Below are 26,379 nucleotides of genomic sequence, written 5' to 3'. Positions count from 1 at the left end.
AGATAATTTCCTTGTTTTTCCATGTCCTTTTTGAATTGTACATATTTAAATAGTTTTATTTATGTCGTTCCTGGTCTGTGACAAGAAAAAATTACTTTGCATCCATACTGTCCCCTGCATACCTCCATCTCTTTTGGATTGAGGTCATACGTCGACTTTACAGTGCCAGGGGAGGATGTCCAAATCTCGATATGCTGGCCAGACATACGGCTATCCTTGGCAGGATATACCATTAGTTAATAGTACTGCAACAGTGGCCAGCTGTACATCTACTGTTCTTGCACAACTGTACTGTTTTGACACTCTCCTGAAAGTATTCTTTCCAAGTAATGCAGTTCCTGTCTGTTATTCCTCCAATGCTCAACTTAAAAGAACCATACATTGCTTAAGTTTACTACTGTATGCTTTGCTTCAAGAGCCCTCCTCTGTACCAGATGTCACTGTTTGGTAAGAACTCACTTTAACTGCTGATGTTTGAGAAAGATATAGTTTGCTGAGGCAGGTACTGGTTTCCTGTGTACTTTTCTGTCTGCTTTTTTTTCCCTTGGTACTCCTTAAGAAAAATCTAATTAGAGAAGTAAAGTGGATGGGGTGACCACTGAGTGGTCTGTGGAGGCATAAACAGTTGGGTGGATGTTTTCATTGTCTTAATCATAGCAATTAGCACTTGTTTTTAAGAATCCACATCAGTAAACCTGCTTTCAGGGCATATTATTTTATTAATATACTTCACTGATTTTTTTTCATTCAGGAAGCAGAAAAAAATGCGGGCTCGATCCAGATCGTCATCGTCCTCATCCCACACTTTCTATTCAGATAGAAGTGGAGAATTCCATGGGGAGCTGGAGGACAGGGGTGAGATGCCTATTTTTGACAAGTCCCGGCTTGGGCCAAGGGATTATGGTGGCCAGATGGAAAGAGAACAAGGAAGAGGAGCCTTTGTAAGTAGTAAATAATGTAATTTCTTTTAAATGTATTTATTCATTTTTGATCCCAGATATTTTTGCGGACTAAAAAGATTTATGATTTGCTCTGTCTGATTCAGAGTTGGTGATATGCTTTGTTCTTTGATTAGGATGTGTTCGACCTACACTGTTTCCTTTCCACTGTTTCTGAAGTGGGAACTCCACTAGTTATTTGAACAAGGCACTTTTTTAAGTTTTTGTTTTGTGTGTGATGCACTTAATTTTAACTTCAACCATCTCTTTCAAAATCTACTTAAAGTACTTATTTCTGTGATATCCATCATCTTTGAGGTGTGTAAGCCTTTCTTTCCTTCTTCTAACAGCCTGATGTCAGACAGCAGCTGTATGTGCGTGTTTGTGTGTGTAGGGGGGACTCTTGGTTTGCCCCACCACTTATAAGCAGAGCTTTCTGTTGTGCACCTGAAGAGCACAGCCCATTTGCATTTCTTCCTGTGCCCAGTCAGCTTATAAATGAAAAGTTTTTCAACTAGTTAAATTTTCTAAGTAGACCTTTTTGCAAATCCATAGGAAATTTTAGTTTGCCAGGTATATAAGATGTTTTGTTGAGTAATTAATAATTTCTGTTTTATGTTTTAAATATTCTTAAGTAAAAATGTATAAAGTTTATATTTAACTGAAGTACAAATATAGTAGTAAATAAATAAGTAAATAAAAACATCCAGCAGTGCAAACACTATTTATTGGAAAAAGTTAAGCACTTTCTTCTCATAGTTATCCAGAGACTAGTGCAGGACAAAATAAAAATCATAAAATGCTCTGTTAAAAGCATTTGATATTAGTCCTATGACAAATCACACTAACCCCTGAATTCAGGATAAATAAAAATCCTAAAAAGTCTGTTAGTGGAGAAAGCCTGTTACCTTAATGTTTTTAGTATAAGCATACTGCAGACAGTGATAGTTTCACTTATACCAAGTGCACTGGTATAATTTAAAAACAGCTTTCATTTCAGTTCAGGTTTCTGAGGTAGCGATTCTTAGTCCCCACCACTAAAAGTGAAGACTACCTAATGCAAATCTATTGCTATAGCCAAGTCTACAGGCTGAGACATACCTGCATAGGATGCCATAGCTGAGGTTATCCTTCCTTAAGGAGTAACTTGAAAAAATACCTTGGATGCACTGTTCCTTGAGAGGTGTACTCTTTGGCCAGTCTTCGTATGAGTTAGGGGCCTGTTTTGGAAGAAACAGGGACTCATTCTTGTGAAAGGTTTTCATAATCTTTTCTAGCTTCATCCTCTGATGCCTCTTCTAAAGCAAGCCAGTCTCAAAACAGGAAGATGCCATTTTTCTCACCTAGGGAAAACACTTAAAGGAGAACGCCACCAAAATGTCAATGTAGTCATTCAAAAAAGTGATATTCCTTCCCTGTAATCCAGCAAAAAACATACTACATATGGAAAAGGTGTCATTTAATAGTTCAATTTTTTTATCTCTGAACTTGTTTGTTTACCTTTCTGTACTGAGTTCCTCATTGTCCATTACATCATGAAGGCTAGGAGGGGCAGAGTAGTTAGTTTAGTTTACTTATTCCAGTTTCCGAACAATTATGAAAACAGCAGATGTCCTTCCATTTCACTGTTGCGGTATTCATTACAGTTGGGATCCACTACCAAGGGTGGCTTGATGGCTGACTAGTATACCAAAACCTTTAGGTTGCATTAACATACACTATACATCACATGTATGCTCCTCACATAGTGTAGAGCATAAAGGGGACATACAGACGCACCATCCTCTGAACTTCTTTGTGACAGTCTGAAAGCCATCTCTTGATCATCGATCTGAATGCCAGTTGCATTGCTAGTTCTCAAGCAATTGCAGATAAGTGCCCTGTTGGAGTTCTTATTTTGCTTATCTTTCTTTTATTGTTGCTTGTGGATTTTCATGTCATTCAAGAGGGGTAAATGCCAGTGTGGGAGACAAATTCCCCATAAAGACCGCAATGATCAGTGTCAGTTTTGCCTTGACACAACACTTGACCATATCTCCTGTTCCATATGTCAGGCCTTTGTACGTAAAACCCTTCATAGTAGGCTTTTCTTTGGCGCTTCATCTTGAAAACCAGTATCGTAAGTTTCTTGCGAAGGACACAGTGGAAGAAACTTCCTGCTTCCAGAGATGACCTTCAGTGAAAAAGAAGGCCAAGAAGCCTAGGACGGAATCTTCTGCTGTTCAGTCTCCGCTGGAGATCTCTCCTGAGGAGACTGAATGCGTGGAGGTTCACTGGGCTTTATTGTTAGATTCCTCTGCTGCGACCAGGTTGGAGGCTGTCAGGGATTCAACTTTAAACACGTTTGAGGAGGCATTGTACATGTCCATTTTAGATGTTCAGGGGAACCATGGCTAATTATCTTCGATGGGCCTAGGAGTGTTCTTCAAATTTTAGTCAGAGAAGAAGTCCCTACTGCCATCATCAAATGCTGTCCCAGATCAGAGCCTTCCAAATTTTATAAGACTGACATCCCTTTGAAGAAAAGGCAAAAGACTAAACATATTACTCCTGGTTGTAAGGATCCACAAAGTGAATGGCAGTCCTTCACTCAGAGCTTGTTTAGTGCTTTGGCACTCCTCCTCAGCCTCTTCAGAGAGTCTCTGTTCCAGCACTCCCCTCATCCTGTACTTCCCATAAAAAGACCCAGGGAACAGGATTCCTCTGAGGAGGAGCTGGATTCGGATGAGGAGTCCCTTGCTTACTCTTTTCAGATTCCGTTTCTTTTGGATTATGGAACAGAGGAAGAGGAATCTGCCAGTCCTGGTACTCCCTTTGAAGAGATTTCTTTTGGAGACACGATCACCAGGATTTTGGAGTTCTTTAAGTGGGATTGTGCTCAGGTTTCTGAGGTACAGAAAAGATAAGAATTGTTAAATATGGATTCCCCTAGGCCTTCAACTGTTCCTCCTGTTTTGGCTAACTTGTTGGATGCATTTTCCAATGTTTCTAAGGCTCCGGACTCTCAGCCCCCTGCTCCCAAGAAACCTGATAGATCCTATAAGGTGCCTGAGTACTGTAAATTTTTGTACAAGTGTCCTTCTGCTGACCCCTCGGTGGTGTGTGTAGCTTCTGACAAGCACCCTCAGTTGCTTCCTTCTCACATGCTGCTGCCCTGTGATAAAGATAACAGGACCATGGAAAGGCTAGGCAAGAAAATTTATACCTCTGCTTCCTTGGCTTTTAGGGCTGTTAATTGTCAAACCCATATGTCCCCAGGTATTTGTTGACTGTCCTATCCCAGGTCTGTCAGGTTATTTCTGATCTTCCAGACTCTGAGGCTAAAACTTCTGCCCTTTCCCTGTTAAGGACGGACTCGTCATTCCGTCAAGTGTAGTTATGGTGCAACAGATGCCTTTTCTAGGGCTGCTGCTTTTGGGTCAGTGATGAGGAGCTATTCTTGGCTTCGGCTTCAGCTTTCGCCTGTTAATATTAAGGCTAAGTTAATGGATGCTCCTCTAGATAATAAACACTTCTTTGGTGAGGCTGCTGCTGATTTAAGCCCCTTCAGGAGAAGGACAAGGCTTTACAGAAACTTAAACATGTTTGTTTCTCCTGTATCTAAATTTCAGAGAAACTACCCCAGTAAGCCAGCATTTGTTTGCAGGCAGTCTCTCTCTCTCTCTCTCTCTCTCTCTCAAGGGTAAAAAGGGTGGCAAGCGGACTCCTCCTGCAAAGGCTACTCTGACTTCTGTGCCTCAGAAGTCTCCTTTTCTGGATAAACCAGGTGCTGTCTGACTATTCTATTCTTGCCAGCCACTTTCCTCTTTCTCTTCGCCTATGTTCCCTCTCTCTCTTACTGTTTGGCTAAAGATTGCTCGGGATTCCTGGGTTCTTTCCATTATCTGCCAGTGGTATTTCATTGTCTGGAAACCTCTTCCCATTTTATAGAAATTCCTCAGCCTCTCAGGAACCAGCTGTCCTCTCCAGGATTGCTTTGAGATTATTTGACTCATGGTTCTTTTTAAGTGGTGCCTGTGTCACAAGGGGGAGGGGGTTTTACTTCAGGCTGTATCTACTGCCCAAGAAAGAGGGTACCTGGAGACCAATTCTAGACCTCTCTCATTTAAATACTTTTCTGAAGGTGCCCTCCCTTCGAATGTTGTCCGTTCAGACTTTGTTCCCTCTTTTGCTTCCTCAGGCTCATATGGTGTGTTTGGCTCTCAAGGATGCTCATGTCCATATCCCTTTTCATCCCCTTTTCAGAAAGTTTTTAGGTTTCTCTATTGCTTCCTGGCATTTTCAGTTTTTTGCTTTGCTCTTTGGCCTATCTACTGCCCTAGGGGTATTCATCAAATGGCTCTTGCCTGTGATTGCTTTTTACAAGGATTCAGGGGATCCAGATAGTTCCAAATTTGGACAACCTTCTATTTCAGGCACCCTCTCCAGAGATCCTGTTGCAAAATCTTCATTTTGCCATTTCTCTTCTAAAAGGCCTGAGGTTGTTCTTCGTGTTTCACTGTTGCAGTCATCACCTTTGGGTTATCCTTGCCAGGGTAGCCCTCAGTCAGCCCGAATACCAGAGGCTTAATATTTCTGCATCGGTTGTGTCGCTCCAGGACTGACGTCGGGTTGTCAGTGGTATAAAATAAGGCAGTCAACGCCATTACATCAGTCTTTCTTGCTTAGGAGCCCGAAGCAGAAGCAGTTCGCACGAGTGCCGGTTAGCCGCTACCTGCGTTTTCCATTTCCGAATTGAAGTTAGTCTTCTAAAGCCAAGTACCCCGTTGGGGATCCTTTTTTCTTGCTCTAACCGATGTCAGAAAAAGTTAATTGTCTCGCCTGTGGAAAGCAAATACCACACCGAGACTTTCATTCTTACTGCGTCACTTGCTTAGGCCCAGACCACGACATCCCCCACTCTCGCTTTTGTGCTTTGTTCAACGCGAGAACTATATGTCGTCGGGCCCTTATTGTAGCTAGATATTTTCGCGCTCAGTCCTCGAATTCTGATATGGCTTCGGTAAGCCATCTCACAGAAGATCTTCCGAAAAAATGTAAGGTTAAAGACAGAGACAGACCACACAGGTCCAGAACTGCCGACGACGCTTCTGTTAAGCTAGTCGTCAGTTCTCCGTTCCTCAGTGAGGTGCTTCTGCAGTCCCTGATGCCCACTTCTGTGGATTCGCAGGTTGCTACCCAGACCCTTTTGGAGTCAGGTATGCCCGGAGACTCTTCATCGACTAAGGATCCTGCGGATGTCTCTAACTTGGATGGGACCGGAGCCGCTGAGCAGGCACTGGCTTCTGAGGAAGTACTTCACACTACCGATTCTCAACACAGACCGACTTCTTTCGCATCTACCGTTCTTTCAAAAACTACTATGTTTCTAAGGCCCAGGGTACGAACCACACCCAAAAAACCAACGACCCAAGCTCAGGCACCTGCTTCCTTGCCTCAGTCTCAAATGCTTAAAATGGCAGAAGACCTTATAATGCTTATCAGGGGAATGGGCTACCCCTTCCAAAAGAAAGCTTTGTCCCCAGTAGTTTTATCTGAACAGGAGTCCGATGACTCTGATGCATCTGAATATGAAGATATGCAACCCCTCTCTGCTTATGAGGATTCTGATGCAGAGGAATCCATCCCTTCAGCCTCTCCACCCTAGGACCTTTCTTTTGGGGAAACCCTGCATACCTTAAGGGAGGATTTCCATTGGGAATGTCAGGACTACCCTCAGTCAAAAAAGGGACTCGGGGAATTCTTAGATCTTTCACAGCACAGACCTCTGGCCATTCCTCCTGTCCTGGATGTTGCGGATGATGATTTTATGGAATTCAGTTTGACCCCGACACCCTCCCTCCTGCTCCCAGAAAACCTGACAGGTACTATAGAGTCCCTGACTCTCACAAATGTATTTTCAAAAATCCTACTGCTGACCCCGATGTTATCTCTCAAGGACCTAAAGTAATTAAAGCAACTTCTGCTAAGAATCCCACCCCATCAGATAGGGATTACCCGAGCAATAGACAGATGGCGTAAAAAAGTATACACCTCTGCTACTCTTGCTATTAGAGCACCAAATTGTCAGTTCCATATGCTGAAATATCAGCAACATACCACGGAACTCCTTAAACAAAAATATCTTCTTTTCCTGCTTGCGCAGAAAATAGAGTGTTACAAGAGTTAATGCATTCTGCAAGTCGGGTAACTAAGCACACCTTACAATGTTTGTCCTTAGAAGGCATGCTTGGCTTAAGGAAAAGTCCTTGCCAGACCATGTCAAATCCAGATTATTGGATGCACCCTTGCACAAAGACAACTTATTTGGCACCAAGGCAGAAGAGGTCTTAAGAAAGATGGAAGAAAAAGCTAAATATGTGCAGACAGTTAAAGACTTCTTGCAGGTCCAGCCACTGAGGTTCAGTAGGCATTGCCCCTCCAAGCACTGGTCCTTTCCTGCACCCTCCAGGTCAGCTAAGCCCATATTCCCAGGGAAGCAGGCCCCCCAGACCACAGCCCCAGGGAATTCAGAGATCTAAGCAATGAAGTCCCTCCTCTTCAAAACCGGGGAGTGCTAAGCCATCCCCTCATGATAAAAACTCACAATGACTTTACACTTCCACCCCCTCCCTCTGCCCACCTGCTCTTGCCCCTAGGAGGAAAATCCTCCTTCCATGCAAGCACCTGGGCCACCATTACCAACGACCGCTGGATCCTCAGCATAGTGTCCCAGGGATACAAATTTTGCTTCCACACTCTACCAACACCAAAAGGGTTCCCAGATCTTCCCCCAAACCAGTGGACAGAGACCAAAAAGCAAGTCCGTTCACTGCTCTCTAGGAGGGCAATAGAGCATGTTCCTGCAGAACAGATCGGACAAGGTTTCTATTCCAGACTCTTCCTGGTACCCAGAAAAAAGGGCACATGGTGCCCTATCCTCAATCTATCCATTCTAAACACCTTTCTGGTGATACCAAAATTCAAAATGCTCACCCTCCAGCAACGCCTATCTATGCTCTCCAAGGATGCCTGGTTAGCCACCCTAGACCTAAAAGAGGCCTACCTACACATCACCATCAGGGAATCATGCAGGAAATACCTATGTTTCAGGGCAGGATTACTGCACTTTCAGTTCTCTGCGCTTTTCTTTGGCTTATCCACAGCTCCCAGAGTTTTCACAAAATGTCTGGCTCCCACCTTTGCATTTTGCAGGCAAAGAAATATTCAAATGTACCCATACTTAGACGACTGCCTGATTCAGGCAGACAGTCAGGAAAAGCTGCTTAAGCACCTGACCTTTGAAAAGGACCTACTGACCTCCCTTGAGTATACTATCAACGAAAAGAAATACAAGCTAGTACCCACACAAAAAAATTGTATTCCTGGGAGCAAGCCTGGACACAGCATCCCAGATGGCATTCCTTACACCAGAAAAACAAGCCTACCTGACAGCCTACTTCTCTCAACTAGCCACCAGACCCCAGTTATCCGCAAGGAAAATCCTGCAAGCTCTGGGGTTAATGGCTTCTTGCATTCTACTCATTCCATATGCCAGACTGCATATGATGAAACTACAGTGGTACTGAAAAAGCCTTTGTCAGCACTCCCAAGACCTGGAACTCTTATATCAATGATACCTTGTTTAAGGAAAGACTTTCTTTGGTGGGCAGCAGCATGCTGCCACAGGACTTCCCATTTCACAAACCCAAGCCACCCAGACCCTCACCACAGACGCATCAGTCTATGCCTGGGGTGCACATCTGGACGGCAGGTGCACTCAGGGCCAGTTTATCCCAAATCAAATACATCTGCACATCAACCAAAAAGAGATGTTAGCTGTTCAGCATGCTCTGACAGCCTTCAGACCCCTACTCTCCCCAGGGCCTCTACTGATCAAAACAGACAACACTACGATGATGTGATATATCAACAAGCAGGGAGGGAATTCACTAGTACCCTCTGTGCAGGCTCACCATGACCCTTTAGCACACGGCCTCACCCATGCAACTACACCTGTTAGCACAATTCCTGCCAGGCTCTCTAAACTCTCTGGCAGACAATTTAAGCAGAAATCTTCTGGACCCACATGAGTGGCAGCTAAACCAAAGAACCTTCACCCTTGTAACCTAGAAATGGGGCATCCCAAAGGTCCACTCTAACCATCATCTCAGCAAATTCTGCACCAGGGAACCTCACAGCAAGGCCTGGAAACTGGATGCTCTATCCTTCCAGTGGGTCAACCTCTTGGTCTGTGCATTTTTCCCTCTACCGCTCATTTCAAGGGTACTGCTCAAAGTAAGGGAGGAAAAACCAAGGACAATCCTGATTGCCCCAGACAGGCCACGCAAGCATTGATACCCATTGCTACACAACCTGTTACCCCTGCCACCATGGTATCTCCCTCAGATCCCAACACTCCTGACCCAGAGGAATGGAGAATTCATGCATCCCCAATTGCAGATCCTCAACCTGGCAGTCTGGCTTATTCCCTGACCACTTCACAAGCTACCAATCTAAGCAAACAAGTTCTAGATGTGATATGTGGGACCAGACGCCCTAGCACTAGACAGTCTTATGCTGACAAGTGGAAAAGGTTTTGCACCTGGATCCAGGCTAAGGGAGCCAGAATGACACAGCCTTCCCTACCTCTCATTCTGGACTACCTGACTGACCTACTACACAGGAGTTTGTCCTTCTCTTCTATTATAATTCATGCCTCTGCCATCTCTGCTCATTTCAGCACAGAGCCACCGCTTTTCTCCCACCCTCTCATTAAACAGTTCCTAAGAGGGGCTAACAACTTGAGGCCACCCAGAAGAGCCCTTACCCCAGCTTGGAACCTAAACTTTGTGTTGGAAAAGCTCACCCTGCTCCCCTTTAGAAGCAGCAGCTTCAGCAGAGTTAAAGTTTCTGTCTTGGAAGACAGCCTTGCTTCTGGCCATCACTTCAGCTAGAAGAGTGTCTGAGCTACAAGCACTTATGGCTGTAGAGCCCTTCGTAATTTTCCATGCTGACAGGGTCTCCCTCAGGACTAACCAATCCTTTATGCCAAAAGTGGTGTCCAGTGTGGCTCTCAACCAATCCATTCATTTACCCACCTTTTTCCCTAACCCACAAAACAAGGGGGAAAGGATTCTGCGCTCTCTAGATGTGCACAGACAGGCCAGATTCTACCTAGACAGGACTAAATCATTTAGAAAGACAGATCAGTTGTTAGTCAGCTGTGCTGCAGGAGCAAAGGGCAAGACCATATCCAAACAAACCATTTCCAAGTGGATAGCACACTGCATCCATTTCTGCTACAAGCAGCATGGGAAACCTCCCCCCAAGGGGGTCAGGACACATTCTACCAGAGCAACCTCCACCTATGCAGCTTTCCTTAGAGGGGTCCCCACCAGGGACATCCTGGAGGCTGCAACATGGACATCTGTTCATACCTTCACCAAGCATTACCACCTGCCTATCTTCTCCAAATCCAGGGCAGGCTTTGACACCACAGACTTGCAGAGCATCCTAGCCAGTCCCCAGTCCTTTTGACTGCCTCCACCCTCTTCTTCAGCTTTGGGAATCAACCCAAATGTGATGACTGCAACAGTGAAACACGAAGAACATAGTGCAGTTGTGTACACTTACCCATAAATGTAGATGATCCAGTGTATTCACTGTTGCAGTCCTGGTTTCCCTCCCTCCATCCTCCTTGTCTCTCTCTGAATTTCTCTTTCTCTCTGTCTCTCTCCTTACAAGGAATTTTTGGTATTTACTTTCTACTGGTGGTGTTCTTCTACCATAACCTAGCTCCCTCCTGGGGGCCCCTGACAGGGCAAGAAAAACTGATGTAATGGCATTGGCTGCCTTATTTTATACCACTGACAACCTGATGTCAGTCCTGGAGTGACGGCAACTGACGCTGAAATACTAAGCCTCTGGTATTCGGGCCGACTGAGGGCTACCCTGGCAGGGATAACCCAAATGTGATGACTGCAACAGTGAATACACTCGAACATCTACATTTATGATGTGTACACAACTGTGGTTTCACAGTAAACTTCTAAAAGTCTTTTTCTGACTCCTTCTCAAGACCATGTTTTTCTGGGGTGCAGGACTCTATGCTGGCATCTCTGCCTCCTCCCAAAGCCTTACACTCATTTCCTTTTTTTCAGATTCTTCTTTCTCTGGACTGTATAATAGCCATGGAATTACTGAGATCTCTAGGGTTCATGGCATCCAACATCCCTATGCGTCCTCTGGCCAAACTCCACATGAGAAAGTTTCACTGGTGTCTGAAGTCAGTTTGGCTTCAATATGTGCATCCCATAGAATTTGTAGTTCCTCTTCTACCTTGTCTCAAGAAGGAACTTCACTGGTGGATCCAGCAGTTGTCTCTAAATCCAAGGCTCCCTCTTCCTTCTTAGGAGCTGTTCACAGATGCTTCAGACATGGGGAGCAGCTTTTGGCTCCCTAAAGGTGATGAAGGTGTGGTCGCCTCTTCAACAGAAAGAGCACATCAACGTTAGAGATGAGAGCTCTTCTGCTGGTGCTTCAGCCTGGCTTTTCATCCTCTTTTCTCCACAGGACCTCTCAAGGTATTTAAAGACAATACCATAGTGATGTGGTGTGTGTGTTTGGGGGGGGGGGGACAAGATCTTATCTTCTTTGTCAGATGGCACTCCTAGTGTGGGATCTTGCTTTCCAGTATCAAATGACTCTTCAGGCAGTTTACATTCCCTCATATCAAAATATTGTGGCAGACACACTGAATAGGTCCTTAACTCGATCCACAAATGGATGCTTAACAGAGATGTGTTTCTGGACATTGTCCACCAGTGGGGTACTCCTCAGCTGTATCTTTTTGCCTCTCCTCAGAACAGACAGCTCCCTCTATTTTGTGCTAGAGTCCCCGGTCTTCTCGTTTGGAAGGTGGATGCCCTATCTTTTTCTTGGAAGAGTATGTTTCTTTACACTTTCTCTCCCCTTCCTGTCATTCCAAATGTCCTGTTCAAAATTCAACATGATGCTCTCAAAATCTTGTTGGTAACCCCATGTTGGCCAAGACAGCATGGTTTCCCTCCTCTTCTGCATTTAGCCAAAGGCAATCATCACAATTTACCTCACAGGGTGGATCTACTTATACAGGACAAGGGATTTCTCATCCATCCCCACCTGTCCACTCTTCAGCGGACATTGTGGGTGATAGGATTTTGATTCAACATAGACACCTTTTTTCTGAGGACATGAGGCCAGGAAACACAATACTAGGAAATCCTACTTATCCTAATTGAAAAGGTTTTCTGTTTGGTGTCTTTGTTGTAACCTGGATCCACTTTCTGTGGATGTTCATTTGGTTGTGTCTTATCTTGTGAATTGCTCAGTGCTGGGTTGGCTTATTCTTCTCTTAAGGCCCACTTATCAGCTATCTCTGCTTGTCTGCCTTTATCTCCTCCTTTAGCTTCTAGATTTGAAGCAAAATGATTCCTTAAAGGCATCCTTCATATTTGGCCTCCCAGGAAGCCCGTTCCTCCTCCCTGGGATCTTAATTTTGTTTTGGAAAAATTGACTCAGCTCATTTTGAGCCTGCAGCTTCAGCTCAGCATTGCTGTTGGAAGACTGTACTTTTGTTAGCCCTTACTTCTGATAGACGGGTGTCTAAGCTTCAGACCCTTATGACTTGTCCTCCTTTTTTGGTGTTTCATAAGGATAGGGTGTCCTTGAGTACTAATCCTTCTTGTATGCTGAAGGTGGTGAATAAGTTGCCTCGTAATCAGTTTATTCATTTGCCCACTTTTTTCCCTTCTCCACAGTCTGCCATTGAGAAGGTGCTGCACATGTTGGATGTGTATAACAACTCTGATTTTTCTTTGGATAACACTATTAGAAAATCTGATCAGCTCTTTGTTTCTATTCATCCTAGGTCCTTAGGATTAACTATATCTAAACAAACCGTTTCTTCTTGGATTTCAAAAGCTAGTTCTTTTTTTTTATTCCTTTCATTTTAAGAGCCTTCCGTATTCTGTTAAGGCTCTTTCTACTAGTGCTGTGGCTTCTTAGGTGCTTTTTTTCAAGGGTTTGGATACTAACTCTATTCTTGAGGCAGGTACCAAGCACTACAAGTTGGAAAAAATCTCCAGAGCTAAAGCTGGTTTTGCTACTTCCTGAGTTTTTGCACTCTCTCTATTGTAATGAATACTGCAACAGTGAAATGGAAGGACATAATACAGTTGTGTAAAATCTTACTATGACAGTAGATGTTTTTCTCTCCACTGTTGACATATTCAGTCCCTCCCTCCGCCCCCACTCCATTTCTCTTCTGGATGTACTGATTACCCCCCCTCTGTTCCTTGGACTGGCATTCCTATTGGGGCTCTCAGTTCTGAGGGTGTTACATCCGGACATCACCTTTATGCTGTATGCTAAGCGAGGAGCATACGTGTGACGTACAGCGTAGCTTAATGTGACCTAAAGGCTTGGTATACTGGCCAGATGTCGGGCTGCCCTTGACAGGGAATCCCTGTTGTAATGCATATTGTAACAGTGAAGAGAAGGACATCTGCCATTATGTTAAGATTTTTACACAACTTTACTTTCTTAAACATTTATTTTTTTATTTTACATTTGTTAACTGGGAAAGTCTGACTGGATACGGGTCCATTTTCAGAGGAGGCCCGGGGAGAAAAGCTCCAAGTGTACATTGCTAATTACTAGTGTAATTACAGTGAAAATTAAGAAGGAAAGTGTAACAAAAGGTGGTAACATACATGGTATCATCTTAATTTTAAATTTGTCCGTAGGAGAGAGATTTACAAAATTGTAAGCAGTTAGTGGATCACAGATATAATCTTGCGATGAGGTTCACATTTACAGATTCTGTTTGTGTGGGGGTTAGTCAGGGTTTGTACAGGGACAAAGCCAATGCATTTTCAAGTATTTCTTAAGAGATGTTTTGAATTGGGATAAGGAGGGGTCATTGGTAAGTTCCGCAGGAAGAAGGTTCCAGTTTTTTCCGACAGAGTTGGAGAATAGTGATGCACCAGCTGCATTGTTGGTTTTAACCGCCTGCACTAGTACTTTGTTGGAAGAGCAAAGAGTCTTTAGGTTACTGTAGGGTTGATAATATTTTTCAGTACAGGTGTACTGTCTGGGTGGTAGAGAATTTTATGAACAACTATTATTTGGTTATATTGCAGTTGGTTGGGTAATTCTAGCCAGTCTAATGATTGAAGGTTAACACAGTGATGGGTTCTAAAAGCTGACCCTGTGGCAAATCTGGCAATATTATTGTAGCAGCTATTCAGTTTATTGAGGTTTGATTTGGATAGGTTAGCAAAGATGGTTGAGGCATAAAGAAGGGTTGATAGCAGATGTGTACTGGCAATGACAGTTCTAGTAGACTGGGTTAGGAATTGCTTAATCCTGTATAAAGAGCCTCGTTTTTTGTTGACTGTTTTAATAGTTTTGTCTGTGTGAGTATCGAACTTAAGGCTATTGTCAGTGATTACTCCCAGTAGTATAGTGCTAGGTTTTGGGGAAATTATGGTTCCATTGTTGGATGTTATTGTGAGAGGTAATGAGGAGATCTTGCGAGTAAGGGAGAAGAGCAATAGTTTGGTTTTGTTTGGGTTTAGTAGTAGTCTGCGACCTGTGAGCCAGTTCTCTACTTGGTTGAAAGTGATTTGTGATGAAGTTTGTAGATCTGAGTGGGGAGTGGCAGAGCAGATTAAGGTGGAGTCATCTGCGTACTGAATACAGGTTGCACTTGGGATGACTTTATGTAGGTCATTAATGAATAAAGAGAATAGGAGGGGACCTAGTATAGATCTTTGAGGGGCTCCAAGGGTGACTGGTAAAAGGGATGATAGATTCTCTTTCCATAATACAGCTTGTTGTCTGTCACTTAGGCAAGAGTGAAACCAGTTTATTGCTAGGTTATCTATGGGGAGTGATTTTAGTGTGTCTAAGAGTAGCTGGTGGTTTACCGTATCGAATGCCTTGGATAGGTCTAGGAAGAGGGCAGAGGAGAGCTTGTTGTTATTACGGTTTTGATTTATTGTATGAGAGAAGGAGAGAAGGGCTGAGGTTGTACTATGGTAGGGTCTAAATCCATTCTGGGAGGGGGGCTACGAGAGAGTTTTGATTCAGATAGGCAAGAAGTTGCTTATAAATACATTTTTCCATTATTTTAGCCAAGGGAGATGGGATGCCTATAGGCCTGTAATTTGAAAGTTCAGTGGAATTTCCCCCTTTGTGTAGAGGAATAATCTGGGAAATTTTCCAGATGGAGGGGAATATAGGCTTTGAGAATTGATTAAAATTTAAATTGGCATTTCAATGTCTTATCAGTCACAGATCACTGGCATCACATCTCAGATAAATATTGTAGCTTTGAGCTGCAGTTAGGAGTCTGAACACAAGCAATGCTTTTGTGTTTACTTTTCAGATGCAAATGAACAGGAAAACTCCAGTCACACATTACTTTTTAATTTTCTTCTTATTACAAATTATCCATCTTTCTCTTTAATCAAATTGTTATATGCCACAAAGAAAATATTTTTATTGCACTCTCCAGATTTGCTGCCAGTTTTTGGTTTTGCATTTTTTCTACACTGTATTTTTTGTAAAAGTGCATTTTCTTTTGGTGTTTTGTTATAACATTTGCTTTGTATATTATGACTGGTAGAAAGAAATCAGTGAGTTGGGAAAGGATGATTAGTATTAAAAATTGTGACTGCAGCACAAACAATGTTAGATTAATGGTTATTAGATTTCTCACATTTGAACACCGCACTACAGTTACCTTGAAAAGAGGAATTAATTCCGCTACACTTTTTAAGCTTGTCATTTGATCATTCCTTAAAATGTATCTGAGATGGCCATTAGTAAAAATCAAGGGAAGCAAGTTATTGAAAAATACAGGTTGATGCTGACAGTCAAAAGTATGCAGTCACAGTAGTGTTGTAAGCTGATGAGAGAGAGAGAGAAGCAATAAATGATCATCTTATTATAGGGTTTTCACCCTGTTCCTCTAAAATGACGTCAGGGAGGCAAAAGCATTCAATGTGAAACAAAGTCATAGAGCGTAGCTGCCCCTTTTCAGGCCATTTTGAAGTATAACAAATTAGAAAATAATCATTTACTTCAATACAGGGACATTGGTAACGCATGAAAGTTCAAGATATGCTAAAAAGTTATTGTTCAATTTTTGGGTGTGGTTCTCCTTTAAGCATCTCATGGCTTTGCCTTCTCCTAGGCTGACTCGTTCTCCCAAGAAGATGACTCTAGTAATGCCCTCTGCTGCAGTCTTAACTCTAGTCAGGGAGTGACTGCTCAAGCTCACCCTGGCCATCACAAAGGACCATTGGGTTACAGATCTAGTCACACTGGAGCCCATCAGTACTCCTTCAGAGATAGCTTTGATGGTAGTCTATTCCATTTCAGCAGGTCTGCTAGGAAAGGCTCAGTCTATTGCTGAAGGAAGTCACTAAGTTTGTTCTGTATTTGGAACCGGGTGAAGTGTTTTACTCACTCGTATTCAGTCCCAAAGTGGACTGATGGTTTTATTCCCATCCTTTTTCTGACTTCAGCAGCTTCAGCCGTGACCTTTGATGTATCAGTTTCTAGGTATTCACCGTTACACGCGCCATGGCATTGCTGTTGCAGACCACTAAGATGTTGTGAACTGAGCATGACATCGTTTGGTAACCATTTGAAATATCGGGATCCGCTAGAGCAAATCCCAAAATATGTAGAGTGAATGGCCAAAAGACTGGACTTACATATACTAAGTATAAGATGCCATTTCTCGGAATATTTGATTTTCTCTGAGGTATGGAGATCTTGGAGTTGGTGTATACAAGTTTAGAGGGTGTCGGGGGCTTATCCACTCTGCAGAAAAGTTTTAGGTGAAGACATGTTTTCAAAATTCACTGTTCTCGTGTGATTTTGGTCTTGTTTTCTCAAATTATTGGCACTTTATTTCAAGTGTCAGCATTTCAATAGGGAGCCTATTGTCTGGGGCCCAGAATGGAGGTTTTATAACCTTGTTGTGTGTGGGCATAACTTCCAGCACAAGGTACTGCTATTTGGATTTTCTGTAGTGGCAATAATATTTACCTGAAGTTTTGGTTGCATTGGGTAAAAAATGTTATAGTTGGGATGACTGGCTTCTGTTAGCTCCATTCAGGAACTCCATTGAAACACATCTGCAGTGAACACTGCTTTTGCTACAGTTGGCATTAAAGTGGGAAAAGTCAGGCCTGGCTCCTTGGCACAGAGGGACAGAGCCCTTACTGTGACCTGGGTGACTGGAGATGTTCATCATTTGATCACTGCTGCAGTAGCTTTAGCTATATGGATTATATTCTTCTAAGTATATAACAGTCATCCGGCTTCCAAATCTTAAGGGCACCTTCCACACACTCAAGCCATTATCATAGGTTGGTACTAGGCTATTGGCCCTAGGGCCTATACAAGCCTAGCCATAACAATTCCCCGGATATTTCTTCCCAGAATATTTACTTCCCTGGACCCCTGTGTAGCAGGGTGTCTGACTTGATCACCGGGGTGAATTTCCTATCTCCCATCTAATCGTCAAGGTTCCTTTTGAAGAGGGCCAAGGAAGCGCTCTGCTTGACATGTATGGGCAGTCTATTCTAGAGTATGGCGAGTCTCTGGGTCAGGAACCTATCCCTTCAGCATGTTTTGTTCATTGTGATGACAAGGTTTAGATCCCTGGAGCATGTGGCTCTAAGGGATTGAGATTTCTTTAAGTGGAGCATGTCCAACAGCTCAGGGTTTGACATGGTCTTGTATGTTGAGCAGAGATCGCCTCTGTGTAGACAATATGCCACAGAGAATAGCTGGAGTTTTTTTAGACAGTCAGTATAGGGCATCTGCTTTAGACCTGTGATTCTTTTAGTGAGGTATTTCTGCGGCCTTTCCAGCTGTTGCAGATGTCTTGTGAGGTACATACCAAACGGGGCGTTGTACTCTATAATGAGTCTAATGAGTGATGAATACAGTGGGACAATGGCCTCCTTTTTTTCTGGATAAAAAGCCCTTAGTGATGAGGTGTGCCACATAGAAGGATTTTCCTGACTGTTGTGACGATGTGGTTATCGAAGGTGAGACCACTGTCCACCTGTGTCCCTAAGTCTCTCATCACACTTTTCGGTGTTTAGTGTACTGCCACCTATGTGGTAATTCATAGGTGCATGTTTTTTCCCAAAGGGGATAACTATACATTTCTTGGCATTAAGCTTGAGCCCATGGCTCTGGCACCAAGCATCTGTTTCTGTAAGGCCCTTTTGTAGAATATCCACATCATTTGGGGATTCAGTAATGGCTCCCAGTTTGCAGTCATCTGCGAACTTTGTTAGCCAGAGTCCCTTAGTGTTGGCCTGTACTTCAGAGAAGTAGATGCCAAACAAGAGCTATTCTAGGACTGAACCCTGAGCTACTCCACTTGTCTGGAGCTGGATTTGGAGTCTGCTACTTTTACAGTCTGGGTTCTGTCAGTAAGCCAGTTGGCAACCCATTGAGTGACGTAAGTATTTATACCCAGCTTAGTAAGTTTATCTGTGATTCCAGAGTGGGGGATGGTGTTGAAGACCTTGCCAATGTCCATATAGGCTGTGTGGACCGCCTTACCCTTGTCCAGAGCTCTGGAGACTAATTTGAAGAAGTCAGTCAGGTTCAGGAGACAAGATCGGCCCTTCACGAACCCAAACTGTGTGGGATCCAGTGTTTGAAGGTTGCCAATGTCATTGTTTATAAGTTCCACGATAATGCATTCCATGCCCTTGCAGATCAGGCTCGTCAGACTGATGGGATGGTAGTTCCCGGGATCCAAGGTGGATCCCCCTTGTGGAGTGGGATAACTGTAGCTGTGTGCCACTCAGTGGGCACAAAGCATGAGGTGAGGCTATGATTAAACATGACACTTAGATGAGGTGCCAGTTCATGTAGTACACAGCCCGGGATGTCATATGGTCCCATGGATGCTGTATTCTTAGCTTTGGAGAGTGCGGTTTCTACCTGTGTGGCCATGATTACCGGACGTTGGCAATCTTTTGGTATTGAGATGGGCCAGGTAAGGGGTGAGAGGGGGGTGAAGTTGGCACTAAAACGATCTGCCAGGATATTGGCAATATCCTAGGGATCAGTATATTTAATTCCATTCTGTTGTAGCTCAGAGCAGATCTAAGCATTGCCATTTAGATTCTTGACATAACTATAGAATGCCTTGCGGTTGTCTTTGGAATCTTTGGCAATTTTATTTTCGTAACTAGCTTTGGAGGATTTTATGAGGGATCCCAGCTTCTTACTAAGGCTGGTAAGGGAGTTTTTTGCATCCTGGAATTTTCCTCTCTTCTGCAACAGTTTCTTCCTTCAGTTGTATAGTTTGTTTATGGCAGGGGACCACCAGATTGGCTTTCTTTTTTGGAGGAGAGCGTTGTGGTTCTATTTGAGGTGGCACGATTCATGCACAAGTGGATGTGCTCGTACAGTGCCTTTGTGTAGGATTCAGCAGTCAAACTTTCAGCTCCCGTCTGCATGGGTGTCATGAACTTTGTCACTTCTGACTTGAGTAGCATGAAGTTGGCTTTGGAGAAGTTTTTTACTGGATGTTTCCTTACTGGGGGGTGAGGGTGGGATGTGGATGTCAAGGGTGATTAACTTATGGTCAGACCTGACCAATGAGGAGGTGACCACTGGTGTGGAGCATCTGTCTCCCATGTTGGTAGTGACCAGGTCTAGGATATTGGAGCCCCTGGTGGGACATGATCCAGGGCGTTGGAATTTATGAATTCCAAGAACCGTTGGGAAAATTAATCAATTAATGGCAGAGTAGTTGAAATCTCCCAGTATTAGGGTGTTTGTATCTTAATATTTTCCAGTATGTTTATAAAGGTGTAGTGAGAATCTTGGGGCATGGTGGGGGATCTGTAGCAAGCTACAATTTGGATTGCAGTCTTACCTAGTGTTAGTTGCACCTGGAGAATTTCAGATGCATTGTGTTAGGCAACTAGCCTGGTGGTGTCAATATGGACACTTCTCCACCTTTAGTGTTTCGGTCCTGGTTTGGTGGCCGAAAAGTGTGGTAAGAGTTGTAGCCTGGTATTGCAGGGGTGCTCTCTAGAGCCTTGAACTTGGTCTCAGTTACTGCACAGATGTCAGTGTTCTCCATTTTTAGGAGTGCCTCGTGAGAGTGCATTTTGAGGTTTAGACTTCTAGCATTGAGTAGCATTACCTTCAGGTTTTGCATGCTTGTTTCTGTTATGGTGGTGGTTTTGTCCTTTGAACCCTGCCTAAAAAAGGCACTATAGGGGTGGCAAGAGCTTTAACCAGTAACCTGAATCCCAGGGGCGACATGTGCAGACCATCTCTGACAGAGCATCGTGGTTTGTCGATCATGTCGTCCCAGGCAGACAGATACTGGATCCCCCTTATAGTGACACTAGAAGCATAGCCAGTTGTTGAAGTCAATCATTTTGTCCTTGTACTGTGGTATCATTCTGGGCAAAGGCAGGATGCTACTCAGGGCTAGGGTAATACCTGCCTGGGCCACATGATCTGAGAGCTCTTCCATGTCTCTCTTCATGTAGTCCAGGGAGGTACGTCTCAAGTCATTCACTCCAACATAGACAGTGACATAGAGTCTTATTTGTACTTGTTGAGGAGTGACTTGAATGCATGCATTATGTGGCGGATCCTGGCACCAGACAGGCAGCTGACTGTAATTTTCTCCTTGTTCAGCCTGATGAGTGGGACATCAGTGTGCCTGACTATAGTCACCTACGACTAAAGTGTTGGGTACATTGCCTTGCCTTAGGGGCTGTTGTTGGGTGGCACACTGGTATTGTGAGCTGTGTGTCACTTTGGTTGTGACTGGTGTTTGTTTGCGTTTCAGCTTCGGAGGTCCTTGTTGCTTGGGCAGGTTAATGTTAAGGGCCTCTGCATATGTGGGTTTAGTGTTGCTATGTGTGGGTGTTGATGGTGTGGGTTTTGAAAGGCTATGTGTTGCTTGAGGTGTAGTGCAGGTGTTAACCTTCTCCTCTTGACTGTCTAGCACAATCTTGGCTGGAGAGAGCTTTGCTTCCACTTTGGCTATGTAAGTGCATCTCTCGCAGGTTGTAGTGTTTGGTGGTAGGAGGAAAGGGTTGTCTGTGTACATGAGGCAGTTGCTGCATTGCCCCGGTATGCCCAGATTCGCCAGGTGGACAGGAGAAATCACCAGAAGCTGACCCTTGGACATGCCTGTTTAGGTGCTTTTTTTGTAATGTACAGGAGCTGTTTTTCCTTACCTTTGCAAGGTACTTTGCAATTATAGTCTATTTAGTGCCTATGATTAATTTCTCCTTATTAACAAGGAGAGTTGCATGCTTGTATCAGTTTAAGGCTTCCTAGTGCTTTCCAGCAGGTTCTGGAGCAAGTGCTAGTCACAGGGGTTCAGATTTTAGTGCTACTACTGAGAAAACCAGCTAGTTCTAAGGGAAAATTTGAAGAGCAGACTTTCTGGCACCTGGAATACTTTATCTGTAGCCCCACAGTGCTGCACAATATGAAAAACATGCGCTTTTAAGCCAGAAAGTTGAAAGGGATAGAAATCGGCCCAAAATGGCTAATAAAATTACAGTTTCAGAGCTAGAAACCACTCCTCTAGTGTTATATAGGCAGTACAATGCTCACCACTCCCACTGGTAAGCAGTTGGTCTTCCCTCTACCACAGCAAGGTCTGGATAGCTCTGAACACAGAAAATAAAGTCCGGAAACCAGCAAACCTTGGGATCTAGACTATACTAGCTAGGAAAGGTGGGAAACGAGCAAACAAGATAGTATTTTTTTTTTTTTTGGTTAAAACAGGCTAAACAGTGCAATAATACAGTAAATAAACACTGAAAAGGCTAACACACTTGAGTGTGTAACCCTAAACAGTAAATGCAATTAAAACTACAGAATTAGCAATTTAAAACTTCTTAAATGAAACAAGGCAAGTGCACAATTGAAAAACGGTTTAAGAGGCAGCAATACACTAGAGTAAGTAGCTAGTCTATATATACAGAAAAGCCGCTAAAACAACACTAAAACAATTCAGATGCAGTGCAACCTAGAGCACTTCAGTTCAAACTTGAAGAAAATCAGTGATTTGGGTGGCAAGCCTTCAGAGATTCTCTGCCACTGAAGAGCACTCCTTTTGGGGGCTTTTGAGGATCATCAGTTGGCTAACAGTTTTTTTTTTTTTTTTTACTTGGCAGATAAGTTCCCTTCAGGTGAAAAAATATTCCTGTTTTATGTTTGTTACAGAAACGTAACTTTTTTCTGTGAAATAACTTATTTTATGTTAGGAAAAAGTATTTTTATTAACTGTCACATGACATTGTCACTTTTACTGTGATAAATCTGACTTTTTACTTTTGTGAAAAAAAGTTGTTAAAACTAGTTTCCTTTCCCCCCTAAGTAATACTTTTGTTAATTTACATTTGAGGGTTGGTTGTAAGTGTTGAAAGTACTTTTCACTGTGTTTTTGGTAGAAAAATTAACTTTAATACTAAACTTTTTCACTAACTACTGTTGTCAGTCTTACCGTGTTTCAAGCATTGTTTTAGGCTTTGCCATGGAAAAATTTAGCTGTCCCTTGTTTCTTCCTTCCGGATAGAATGTTTCCAAGCAGCCTTTGCTCCTCCTGCAGGCTACAAATGTGCCTCAGATGGAGGACGTTGACTCTGCAGTAGCAAATTTTTGGTTCAACCATTCATCTTTTTATTTGGCTCTTGCTGGTGTGGTCCCTACAGCCACCATGGATGAGGGATTAGATACATCCCCTGCAACTGCTGGAGTGGAGGGCAAGGGAGAACCACTCTTGTAAGTCTCCGAGGAAGGACCAGGGAATAACTTCTCCACCTGAAGTTGTTCATTTGCTCTTCAACCTGTGGGACTATAATCCAGCACAGATCTGACTCTGCCATATACTCCAGCATTGCATCCAACATCCAAACTCCTCCACTACCCATAATGTCCTGCTGTCCCTCCTCTCCTCAGGTCTCATTTGCCGCTCAGTTATAATAGTGCAGTTCACATTACTCCAAGCTTTTCAACAGGTTTTCTGGATATCTGTAAGTTAATTTCTTGATTTTTTTCTCCCTTTTCTTCTTCTTCCTACCCTGTTTTCTCCTACCTTTCCTATCCCCTGCATTGGGCATTCGGTTTAAATAATAAAAGGTTCCTGCTACATCTCTCTCCCCCTTTTTTCTCCTTTTTTGAATGTGTGTGTGTGTGTGTGTGTGTGTGTGTGTGTGTGTGTGTGTGTGTGTGTGTGTGTGAGTGTGTCTGCGCACGTGCTTGGGTTTTCTTCTTCTTCTTGTCCCCATGGCCAAGACTCCAAAGCCGGGGATCAAGAAGTGTACAGAGTGAGGCATAAGGTTCCTTCATCTGACGACCACACTCTGTGCGTGGTGTGTTTGGGAGTTTCCCATTTAGATTCCTTGTGCTTGATTTGCGCGGGCTTCAAGCCCCGAGCACTTATCAACAGGAGGAATAAGCTTATTTTGAAGGGCCTATTTTCACCTCCTTCTGAGACCTATTCTTCCTCCACCCTGGCTTCTTAGGACACAAACTCTCGCTAAGAATTCTGGGGAAGGAGAAAGGGCCAGACCCAAAGCGCAAGATGGGCCAAGGAAGAGATCTCCTGAGCAGTTTTCCTCAGCAGAACCTCCCTCTAAATCTAGGCCCAAGCTAGCCCAGGGTTCTCCTCGACTCTGGTCCCCTCGCTTCTCCCCAGAGCCAGATAGTTCAAGGGCTAGGCCTCTACCTCTGCCTTCCCTCGGTGTCGTTCCCGGCCAGGGTCGGTAGCTTCTTCTGTCCTGTCTGAAGCTGAGGTGGACAGGATAATGTTGAAGTTTCTTTGGGCCCAGAGCCATCTGGGAGTCTTGCCTGTTCCGTCTCCCTTTGGAGCCATGAGCACACAGTCTGGTTTTCTCTCAATATCTCCTTCTCCTACCCGACCTTCTACTTCAGAGTCTTTGGGACTGAGCTTTCCGGGTGTTAAGGTGTCGCTGCCGATAGTCCCTTGTATTTCATCAGCAATTATCTTGAGTGTTTCAGCTCTGATGCCTTAGGAGTGGACTAACTCTCGGAGCCGTTGCTTCGGCGTCTGCTCTGAGGGGCTGGTGTCAACTGCAAGGCTGTCAGAGTTGTCCCTTCCCCTTGGGGCGCTTCTGCTGGAAAGCTCAACTCCGACTCCCCCCTCGGTACTGGGGGCAGCAACCTGGCAGCCTCAGATGCCGACTTTTTTGGCTCCAGTGGGGGCTGCCTTCTGGGGTCTGCTCACCTTCAGAGTTTGAGGTGGTGGAGAGGGTCCTCAGCTCCTTCGAGAGCCTTGACACTTTCGTCTTCTGATTCTGCCCTGGCTCCTTCTGTTTCTGTGCCAGAGATGTCTGTCCTGCCCCCTCAGGGGACAGCCTGTTGCCAGACCACTCCAGGAGGTTCCTCTTCAGGAATCCCCTGAAGCATCCCACATGGAGGCTACTCTGAAGCATAAGTGCAAGAGAAGGTACTTAGACTCCCCCACCGGAGTCAGTCATCAATGACGCAGACTTGGATGAAGGGGAGGGTTCACCTCAGTCACCCCTTGATGATGTCTGTTTTTGGGACATCATGGAATTCCTATGCCAGTGAGGCAGGTGGTCTTCTCTGAAGCCCAAACCCGACAAGTTTGTATTCCTTTAGACATTTGGCACAGGGCCTTCTACTTCTTGGTTGCCCCCCTGCGGGTCCTTTGGTGGATTTAATTTCTAGTAGGTCATGGAAGGAATCAGACACAGCTGAGCTCATCACCAAGAGCCCGGACAAGGTTCTATTTGCTCCATCGGGCAGGCCCCATTGATCAAAGGATTCTCCAGTCGATGCCATGGTGATTGCGGCAACCACCAAGAAGGAGCTGGCTCAGGAGAGCTCCTCGGTCCATCCTCCAGACAGGGAGTCTAGGGCAGTGGACCACTTTGGGAAGCGGGTGTATGCTTCAGCCACCTTTGCTCTGCAGGCACTGAATTATTTGGCCCATGTTATCAGACTGCAGAGGTACCTGGTTAAGGAGGTAGCCGAGTCTGCCCTGGGGTCCATGTCCTCCTGCACGGCCACCCTAACTGCTATTTCTAACACGTCCATGAGACTGCTTTCTCATGTGACTGAGGGCTCCTCTAGGGCTACCAGAATGGGTGTTGCCATCAGGCAGCACGCCTGGCTCTGGCTTTGTTCTTTTTTGGAACCTTTCAAGACGTCGTTTACGAACACTCCCTTTGACGGTTTAACCTTGTTTGACAATACTGTTCCTTACACACTAGCCCAGAGTGAGAAAGACTGAAAGACCTCATCTGCCATCGGGCTCTGTTTCTCTACTCCACAAAGATTCTTTTCGAGGAATCAGTGTGGAGTCAAGTTGATGTGGTTTTGGAAGTCTCAGGGTTTCTCCCAGGGTGCTCAGGGTTCATCTTCCCCGAGGGGCAGAGAGGAAAATGACAGAAGCCACCCCATGGGGCATCTGTGCTGGAAAGCTCAACTCCGACTCCCCCCTCGGTACTGGGGGCAGCAACTTGGGTCTTGAGATTCGTTCTCGGACGGACCCTTTCAGCAGTCCTGAGGATTTGCCCGACCGCTCTGCTTTGGAGGCAGTTGGGGGAGCGTCTGTCTGCACCCAGCAGCCTGGGAGTTCATCACAAATGATCATTGGGTGCTGCAAATAATATCCAGAGGTTATTCCATCCCATTACTTCACCATCCCTCTCCAGCAAAGCACGTCCCGGACGTTTCACCTGGTCAAAGACTGGAGGCAGCTATTGAGATCGCCAGACTGCTCGAAAAGCAAGCCATCCAGTCCATCCCCCCAGACCAGTCTGGATCAGGCATTTATTCCAGGTTCTTTTTGTTGCCAAAGAAAATGGGGGGCTTAAGACCCATCTTGGTTCTTTCTACCCTGAACCTGTCCATTGCCAAGATGAAATGTTGGATGGTCACCCTTCAGTCTATTCTGCTCTTTCTGCAGATGAACGACTGGATGTGCTCGGTGGACCTTTAGGACGCATACAGTCATAGTAAGATGAGCATACACTCCAGACAGTTCCTCTGTTTCCAGCTGGGAGCCAGTCATTTTCATTTCAGAGTGCTCCCTTTGGACTCATCACCAGCCCCCTGAGTGTTTACCAAAATGATGGCAGTAGTGATGGCTCACCTGCGGCTGCAGGGTTTTCATGTCTTTCCCCTACCCGGACGATTGGCTCGTTTAAGCTCACTCCAGGCATTGACTGATTCAGGCCAGGGATCATCATCTCCACCTAGCCCCTTCCCAGGGCAACATGATGAATCTTGCCAAGTTGAATGTGGTACCTGTTCAGGTGTTGGACTTCACAGGTGCTCGTTTGGATATGATATGTGGTAGGGTTTTCCTGCCTCCAGACAGGTTATTGTCTCTTCA

At 44.5% G+C, this 26,379-nt stretch overlaps 1 protein-coding gene across 1 annotated transcript in view; it reads left to right on the top strand.

Annotated features, from left to right (window-relative positions):
* The window catches only part of LOC122792263 (thyroid hormone receptor-associated protein 3-like), a 1,630,997-nt gene that overhangs the window by 1,421,464 nt on the left and 183,154 nt on the right, over window positions 1-26,379 (top strand). Inside the window, exon 11 of the mRNA XM_044060013.1 lies at window positions 752-941. Coding sequence (XP_043915948.1) covers window positions 752-941 — 190 coding nt within the window. The remainder of the gene's footprint in view (window positions 1-751; window positions 942-26,379) is intronic.

The sequence above is a fragment of the Protopterus annectens genome, chromosome 1.part2 (assembly GCF_019279795.1).
Source record: "Protopterus annectens isolate FY-2018-M chromosome 1.part2, PAN1.0, whole genome shotgun sequence".
In the NCBI taxonomy this organism is placed as follows: domain Eukaryota; kingdom Metazoa; phylum Chordata; order Ceratodontiformes; family Protopteridae; genus Protopterus; species Protopterus annectens.
Note: the sequence above shows the minus strand (reverse complement) of the source record. Positions and strands in the feature narration are given on the sequence as shown.